The sequence below is a fragment of the Myxocyprinus asiaticus genome, chromosome 38 (assembly GCF_019703515.2).
Source record: "Myxocyprinus asiaticus isolate MX2 ecotype Aquarium Trade chromosome 38, UBuf_Myxa_2, whole genome shotgun sequence".
Lineage (NCBI taxonomy): Eukaryota > Metazoa > Chordata > Actinopteri > Cypriniformes > Catostomidae > Myxocyprinus > Myxocyprinus asiaticus.
The window spans coordinates 11,199,672-11,209,108 of record NC_059381.1 but is presented as its reverse complement, the minus strand read 5'-3'; the positions used below and the strand labels follow the sequence as shown (position 1 = coordinate 11,209,108).

General features: G+C 45.7%; 1 protein-coding gene across 1 annotated transcript in view; it reads left to right on the top strand.

The window, feature by feature from the left end:
- Positions 1–8,462: 8,462 nt before the first annotated feature.
- Positions 8,463–9,437, top strand: part of ehmt1b (euchromatic histone-lysine N-methyltransferase 1b) — a 53,516-nt gene continuing 52,541 nt past the window's right edge. Inside the window, exon 1 of the mRNA XM_051677036.1 lies at positions 8,463–8,520. Coding sequence (XP_051532996.1) covers positions 8,500–8,520 — 21 coding nt within the window. The 5' untranslated portion in view covers positions 8,463–8,499. The remainder of the gene's footprint in view (positions 8,521–9,437) is intronic.

The following is a 9,437-nucleotide window of genomic DNA, read 5'->3' as shown; positions in this document are numbered from 1 at the left end:
CGTGTCTGGGCGCGACCCACGCAGAGACAGCATTCGTGGATGGATCATGTACTCACTGCGAGCACATGACCATGGCAACGTTGCAGTCGTGGGCTAGAGTGAAACCCTCCACTCTCCCCTGAACCCTCGCGGCTCGATGATTGGTTCCTGGGCTCGCGGCGTCGCTCAAAGCAGCCACGCCCCGTTCCAGTCCCTTTCTTCCCGGAAGTACACGAGGAGCTGACAAAATCGTGGGAGGCACCTTTTACTGCCGGGGCCGATCTTTCAGCTCCTCCGCCCTCACTACCCTCGATGGCGGGGCGGCCAGGGGCTATTCGGCGATTCCCCTGGTGGATAAGGCGCTCGCGGTGCACCTATGCCCGCAGAGCGCTGCCACCTGGCGCGGACGCCCAAAGCTCCCGTCCAAGGCCTGTAGGTTCACGTCGTCCCTGACGGCCAAAGCCTACAGTGCCGCTGGACAAGCCGCCTCTGCCTTACACGCCATGGCTCTCCTGCAGGTCCACCAAGCCAAGGCGCTAAAAGAACTGCACGAGGGTAGTTCCACACCAGATTTGATGCAGGAGCTGCGCTCGGCGACCGACCTCGCTCTCCGGGCGACGAAGGTCATGGCGCGGTCTCTCGGGCGAGTGATGTCCACCTTAGTGGTCCAGGAGCACCACATTTGGCTCAACCTAGTCGAGATGGGTGAGGCCGACAAGGCATGGTTCCTTGCTGCCCCTATCTCCCGGGTTGGCCTATTCGGCGACACCGTCGAGGACTTTGCCCAGCAGTTCTCGATGGTGAAGCAGCAGACGGAGGCTATCCGGCACATCCTGCCCCGGCATGGCTCAAGATCCTGCATCCCGCCTGCTCATCGCCAAGGGCGTCCCACTGCGGTGACTGCACCTGATCTGCCGCAGCCCGCCCCTTCGGCCCGGCCCCGGCATGTAGCCCACTGCAGGAAGCAGACGCCACCCGTCTCACAGTCGGCCGCCAAGAACCCACGGAAGGCTTCGAAGCGCCCCTGAGAAGGGCGACCCAGCGACAACGAACCCTACCTTGGAGCTGGTAAATGGACCACTCCATCACCCGGTGGAGGGCCAGGAGGAGAATCTTTTGTTGCTTTTTCATTTAATTTCGCTGCATGCCCAAGTAGCTGCGGTACCCAACAGTTCAGCAAAAGTGTGGTTTCCACATTCCCTGGGTCCCATAACTGGTGTGCACGGCCGTCATCACAACCACCGTCCACCTTTTTATCCTTGCAGGGTTGGCGCTCCAGCGGCGGTCTCCCCGCCCCTGTGTGCCCAGCTGTGGCACAAATCCGCCCCCAATGTGACAGTCTCCATGGGTCATGAGGACAGGCCTCTTCCTCCCCCGTCCCAGGCTGTTCTGGTGGTGGTCACTGTGGAATATTTTTTATCAAGTTAAATATAAATTAATCAAGTATAATCAATGTAAATATAGCCATTTTTGTCTACAATTATTTCTAATAAGTTAAGCATGGATTTTTCTGTGTATGTGTGTAGAAGCTTGAGTAAGGGAGGCCCCTCAAAATGGAATGTGGTCACATATGGTACTCATATAAGGTAATCTTGAGTCTCATGTTTTGACACTAGAGGAAATATAGGATAAGGCCTTGTAGAGAGATGGAAAGGGGCCTCTCAAATAGTTTCATGTTCTCTAACAATCGGAAGACATAGAACAAAATGTATGGGGTGTATTGGTCATGCCCTATGTGAATGTGTATATAGGCATGTTTGAATAAAAAAGTTAGTTACTCTGCAGACTGACTCGGCTTTGCTATCTCTGATAATAAAGTCTATCTTCTGGCATCAAAACCTTAAGACTTTGAGAGTGATTCTTCACAGAGGTGGCAGAAGCCACAACATCACAAGGAGCCAGGTAAGTGCTTCGATGTCCCTGGACTCAGTACGGCCACAACATGGTGTGGCACCACGGTGTGGCTCCGCCCTGCCACGAGGCCCCACCTGCCGGTATGTCCGATGAGATTGTCCCTTTGGTCCCCCTCGCTTGGAGCTTGGATGTGTGGCTTGCGCTTTCCAATCCGTTGCGATGGTTGATCCGGACCGTCCGACTCGGTAACGCGATTCAGTTCGCCAGGCATCCGCCCAGGTTCAGCGGTATCCACTTCACCTCGGTGAAGGACGAAAATGCTGCTACCTTGCGTGCGGAGATCGCTACCCTCCTACGGAAGGATGCGATAGAAACTGTCCCTCCGGCCGAGATGAAGAAGGGGTTTTACAGCCCCTACTTCATTAACCGAAAAAAGGCGGTGGGTTGCGACCAATCTTAGGCTTTACACAGACTCCCGTTCAAGATGCTGATGCAAAAACGCATTCTGGCGAGCGTCTGGCATCAAGATTGGTTCATGGCGGTAGACCTGAAGGACGCGTACATCCATGTCTCAATTCTACCTCGACACAGACCCTTCCTGCGGTTTGCATTCGAGGGTCGGGCGTATCAGTACAAGGTCCTCCCTTTCGGTCTGTCCTTGTCCCCTCGCGTCTTCACGGAGGTCGCAGAGGCAGCTCTGGCCCTGTTAAGGGAGGTGGGCATTCGCATTCTCAACTATCTCGACGATTGGCTAATCCTAGCTCACTCTCGGGATATGTTGTGTGCACACAGGGACCTGGTACTTTCGCACCTCAGCCGACTAGGGCTTCGGGTCAACTGGGAAAAGATCAAGCTCCTCCCGGTTCAGAGCATGTCTTTTCTCGGTTTGGAGTTGGACTCTGTCTCGTTGACAGCGCGCCTCACGAACGAGCGTGCATAGTCGGTGCTGACCTGTTTGAAGGCGAACAGCGGTTCCACTGAAACTCTATCAGAGGCTCCTGGGACATATGGCATCCTCAGCGGTGGCCACTCCATTCGGTTTGATGAATATGAGACCGCTTCAGCACTGGCTTCAGACTCGAGTCCCGAGATGGGCATGGCGTCACGCCGATTTGTCACCGCCTCTTCAGCCCTTGGACCGACCTCGCATTTCTACGAGCAGGCGTTCCCCTAGAGCAGGTCTCCAGGCGCGTCATGGTCACGACAGATGCCTCCAAGATGGGCTGGAGCGCTGTTTGCAACGGGCACGCAGCCGCCGGCTTATGGACGGGCCCGCGGCTGTGTTGGCAAATCAACTGCCTCGAGTTGCTGGCAGTTCTGCTCGCCCTGCGGAGGTCATTGATCCAGGGCAAGCACGTGTTAGTTCGGACAGACAACACGGCAATGGTAGCATATGTCAACCGTCAAGGCCGTCTGTGCTCCCCTTGTATGTCACATCTCGCCCGCCGTCTCCTCCTCTGGAGTCAGAAGCACCTCAAGTCGCTGCGAACCACTCACATCCCAGGCAACCTCAACACCGCAGAAGACGCGCTGTCACGACAGGTTACCCTCAGGGGAGAGTGGAGACTCCACCCTCAGGTGGTCCAGCTGATCTGGAGTCGATTCGGACAGGTACAGGTAGACCTGTTCGCCTCCCAAGAATCCTCCCACTGCCCGCTCTGGTACGCCCTGACCGAGGCAGCTCTCGGTATAGATGCGCTGGCACACAGCTGGCCCCCTGGACTGCGCAAATATGCGTTTCCCCCAGTAAGCCTACTTGCACAGAGCCTGTGCAAGGTCAGGGAGGACGAGGAGCAGGTCGTCCTGGCAGCACCCTAGTGGCCCACCCAGATGTGGTTCTCGGACCTCACGCTCCTCGCGACAGCCCCCCCCCCCCCCCCCCGGCGAATTCCCCTGAGGAAGGACCTTCTTTCTCAGGGACGGGGCACCATCTGGCACCCGCGACCAGACCTCTGGAATCTCCATGTCTGGCCCATGGACGGGACGCAGAAGACCTAAGCAGTCTACCACCCGTGGTGGTAGACACGATCACTCAGGCTAGGGCACCCTCTATGCCTTTAAGTGGCGTCTGTTCGCTAAGTGGTGTTCTTCCCAACGGGAAGACCCCCAGAGATGTGCAGTCGGATCGGTGCTTTCCTTCCTGCAGGAGAGGTTGGAAGGGCGGCTGTCCCCTTCCACCTTGAAGGTGTATGTAGCCACTATAGCGGCACACCACAACACAGTGGACGGTAAGTCCTTAGGGAAGCATGACCTGATCATCAGGTTCCTGAGAGGCGCTAGGAGGCTGAATCCCTCCAAACCACGCCTCGTTCCCTCATGGGACCTCTCTGTAGTTCTTCAGGGTCTACAGAGAGCCCCTTTTGAGCCTTTGCAGTCAGCTGAGCTTAAGGCACTCTCCTTGAAGACTTCCCTCCTGACTGTGCTCACTTCCATCAAGAGGGTAGGAGACCTGCAAGCATTCTCTGTCAGAAAAACGTGCCTGGAGTTCGGTCTGGGCTACTCTCACGTGATCCTGAGACCCCGACCAGGCTATGTGCCCAAGGTTCCCACGACCCCTTTTAGGGATCAGGTGGTGAACCTGCAAGTGCTGCCCCAGGAGGAGGCAGACCCAGCCCTGATGTTGTTGTGTCCGGTGTGTGCTTTATGCATCTATTTGGATCGCACGCAGAGCTTTAGAGTCTCTGAGCAGCTCTTTGTCTGCTTTGGTGGACAACGGGAAGGAAGCGCTGTCTCCAAGCAGAGGATCGCCCACTGGCTCACTGACGCCACAACTATGGCATATCACGCCCAGGACGTGCCGCCCCCGGTAGGGCTACGAGCCCATTCTACCAGGGGTGTAGCGGCCTCCTGGGCCTTGACCAAGGGTGCCTCTCTAACAGACATTTGCAGAGCAGCGGGCTTGGCAACACCCAACACCTTTGCGAGGTTCTACAACATCTGGGTGGAACCGGTTTCGTCCCGTGTAGTGGCACACACAAGCAAGTAAGTCCGGGACATCCGGCCGGGTGTATCGCTTGCACATAGCACCTTTCACCTCCCCTGAGCTGAAGATGTGCGCCGTTAACTCCCAGTAGTGTTCACAAACTGTGTTCCCTGGTTGACTTCCTCCGAGCCCTGTGAGAGTCGAGTTTTTGGAGAGACTCTCTGCTGGCTCAGAGTCAATTATGTCATAAAAACCACATCTTTTCTCGTAATAACGAGTCAATTATGTCATAAAAACAACATCTTTTCTCGTAATAACGAGTCAGTTGAGTAATAAAAATGACATCTTTTCTCGTAATAACAAGTCAGTTGAGTCATAAAAACGACATCTTTTCTCGTAATAACAAGTCAGTTGAGTCATAAAAACGACATCTTTTCTCGTAATAACGAGTCAGTTATGTCATAAAATGACATCTTTTCTCGTAATAACGAGTCAGTTATGTCAAAAAGACAACATCTTTTCTAGTAATAACGAGTCAGTTATGTCAAAAAGACGACATCTTTTCTAGTAATAACGAGTCAGTTATGTCATAAAAAGGACATATTTCTCGTAATAACGAGTCAGTTGAGTCATAAAAACGACATCTTTTCTCGTAATAACGAGTCAGTTGAGGCATAAAAAGGACATCTTTTCTCGTAATAATGAGTCAGTTAAGTCATAAAAACGACATCTTTTCTCGTAATAACAAGTCAATTATGTCATAAAAACGACATCTTTTCTCGTAATGAGTCAGTTGAGTCATAAAAACAACATCAGTTGAGTCAAAAAATGACATTTTCTCGTTATAATGAGTCAGTTGTCATAAAAACGACATCTTTTCTCATAATAATGAGTTAGTTGTCATAAAAACAACATCTTTTCTCGTAATAACGATTTAGTTGTCATAAAACTGACATTTTCTTGTAATAGCCTAACGATTTAGTTAAAAACTTTTAAAAATGACATCAGTTCAGTCATAAAAATGAAATCTTTTCTCGTTATAACAAGTCAGTTATGTCATAAAAACGACATCAGTTGAGTCATAAAAATGACATTTTTTCTCATAATAATGAGTTAGTTGTGTCATAAAACCACATCTTTTCTCATAATAACGAGTTAGTTATGTTATAAAAACTAATTTTTTTCTCGTAATAATGATTTCGTTGTCATAAAACTGACATTTTCTTGTAATAGCCTAATGATTTAGTTGTCACAAAAACATCTCGTAATAACGAGTTGTCATCTTTTCTTGTAATAAGTTAGTAATGTCATAAAAACGACATCTTTTCTCATTATAACGAATCAGTTGAGTAATAAAAACGACATCTTTTCTCGTAATAACGAGTCAGTTGAGTCATAAAAACTACATCTTTTCTCATAATAACGAGTCAGTTATGTCATAAAACGACATCTTTTCTCATAATAACGATTCAATTATGTCATAAAACGACATCTTTTCTCATAATAACGAGTCAGTTATGTCATAAAACGACATCTTTTCTCATAATAACGAGTCAGTTATGTCATAAAACGACATCTTTTCTCGTAATAACGAGTCAGTTATGTCATAAAAACGACATCTTTTCTCGTAATAACAAGTCATTTGAGTAATAAAAACGACATCTTTTCTCGTAATAACGAGTCAGTTGAGTCATAAAAACGACATATTTTCTCATGATAACGAGTCAGTTGAGTCATAAAAACTACATCATTTCTCATAACGAGTCAGTTGAGTAATAAAAACGACATCTTTTCTCGTAATAACGAGTCAGTTGAGTCATAAAAACTACATCTTTTCTCATAATAACGAGTCAGTTATGTCATAAAACGACATCTTTTCTCATAATAACGATTCAATTATGTCATAAAAACAACATCTTTTCTCATAATAACGAGTCAGTTATGTCATAAAACGACATCTTTTCTCATAATAACGAGTCAGTTATGTCATAAAACGACATCTTTTCTCGTAATAACGAGTCAGTTATGTCATAAAACGACATCTTTTCTCGTTATAACGAGTCAGTTATGTCATAAAAACGGCATCTTTTCTCATAATAACGAGTTAGTTGTGTCATAAATACGACATCTTTTCTCATAATAACGTGTTAGTTATGTCATAAAAACGACATATTTTCTCGTAATAATGATTTAGTTGTCATAAAAGTGACATTTTCTTGTTATAGCCTAACGATTTAGTTGTCACAAAAACATCTTTTCACGTAATAACGAGTCAGTTGAGTCATAAAAACGACATCTTTTCTCGTAATAACGAGTCAGTTGAGTCATGAAACGACATCTTTTCTCATAATAACGAGTTAGTTGTGTCATAAAACGACATCTTTTCTCATAATAACGAGTTAGTTATGTCATAAAAACGACATATTTTCTCGTAATAACGATTTAGTTGTCATAAAACTTACATTTTCTTGAAATAGTCTAACGATTTAGTTGTCACAAAAACATTTATCGTAATAACGAGTCAGTTGAGTCATAAAAACGACATCTTTTCTCGTAATAACGAGGCAGTTGTCATAAAAACGACATCTTTTCTCGTAATAACGAGTCAGTTATGTCATAAAACGACATCTTCGACATATTTTCTCATAATAACGAGTTAGTTATGTCATAAAAACGACATCATTTCTCGTAATAACAATTTAGTTGTCATAAAACTGTCATTTTCTTGTAATAGCCTAACGATTTAGTTGTCACAAAAACATTTCTCGTAATAACAACGTGTTAGTTGTTAGTTGTGTCATAAAACCACATCTTTTCTCGTAATAACGAGTCAGTTATGTCATAAATACTACATCTTTTCTCGTAATAACGAGTTCGCTGAGTCGTAAAACGTCATCATCTGTCATTTTAGCGAGATGTTTTGAGCATCTGACAATTAACTTAGGCTACACATCACTTTTTATGTCCCATTCCACTTGTGCTTAGAGTATAGGCTACTCAACGGTAAATTAATCCTTAAAATAGTAAAAAAAAAAAAAAAAAAAAAATGTTAAAGTCAGCCTGGATTTTTCTCCTTAATCGCAAGGTTTCAGAGGAAAATATTCAAAAATGGAGCTGGACAAGGCCTGTTTCTGAACTGTGTCTGCAGGCCAAGATATTTTGGAGTGTTCGCAAAAAGGACGAGAATATAATAATTATTTTATATTGAATTTAATATAATTAATAAAATTACAATAATATTTGAATAGTCTTTAAGTGTAACCCTTGGGAGTTTTGCCAAACATTCATACATAAACCCATAAACCTATCTACTGTCAGTTTTTAATAACATATTTAGGTTATTAAGACAAAACTTAATTTCATTATTATTATAAAACAGTACCGTTTTTATGACACAATTATCTTGTTATTATGAGAAAAGATGCTGTTTTTATGACATAACTTTCTCGTCATTACGAGAAAAAATTAAGTTTTTACGACATAATTGAGTGAAATTTTTTTTTAATAATAATACGTACGTGGCAGTATTGCGCCACTGTACATATGTGGTCAGGATTGGTTGGAAAAAATCGACTGATTCAAAATAAACAGTAAAATAAATCCGAAGGTTTGGAGAGAAGACAGTGCCCTCTGGTACCTACATATGCATAACAAGCAGAATGCCCCTTTCACGCCTCCAAATAACTGAAAGAAAGCGAATCAGTGACGTGTTCGCAAGGGGCGGAGTCTCGGGCTGGGGAGCCATGGCTTCAATGAAAACTGAGGTAAGCGCGGAGAAACGTTACCACATTGTAAGTTTGTTTACCATTGTAATTCCGCTGTTTCGAACAGTTTGGCTTAATGACTGATTGACAGACCGTTTGAGGCATCCTGAGCAGCCGGTCAAATCTTTAAGCGACCGTCCTCGGGCTCGTTTTGTCACTGCTTTTTCAAAGAGCCCGCCTGACGGTCCGTTTCAGTGTAAAAACTCGCTGCTTTTTGAGCGCGTGAAGCTTTGTGAGGGAAAATGATGGGGTGGCCTCCCCTGCAGTGGGGGACCGCTGTGGCCCGGAAACCTGAATAAAGTATGCTTGTTTGGGAACGGCAAGGTGATTGGTGATATGCTGGTTCCAGGGCCCCGGTAATATCCTGCTTCAGATGCTGCCGCTGCATTTTTATTGTCAATACAGTGTCAATGCACGTCTTTAAGCGAACAAACAAACAAACAAACACTTTGTCCAAAGACACCCAACTGCCTTTCCTTGATGTTTAAGAATATTTCAGCAATATCGGTAGTTTGCAGGGTCTGACATGCATGAAGCTATGGCTAAGAGCTAGTTGGTGTTGTCAACATTAGTGTTGTGCGATGAATGTGAAGTTATTTGTACTGTTAGTGTAATGATTTCAGCCCTAGTTATATTATCTGCCTATTGTACTCGGACAATGTGTTATGCCAGCCTGTGAAGTCATGCTCAGCTCCTGGAATATCTGGTATTACTGCTTCGGTTAGGAATTAGGGATGTTATGATGTGTGTATGGCTGAAATATTGAATATATGGTATAGTATTGAATGCATTGCCGTTTTGGAGGTGGCAGAGATGATTTGCATGTCTTTAGTGATTTTCAGGGTTTATAATTTTGCATACTATATGGAGCACTATTAAGAAATCAGACATGTCATGTTTGTCCATAGGAAAAAACC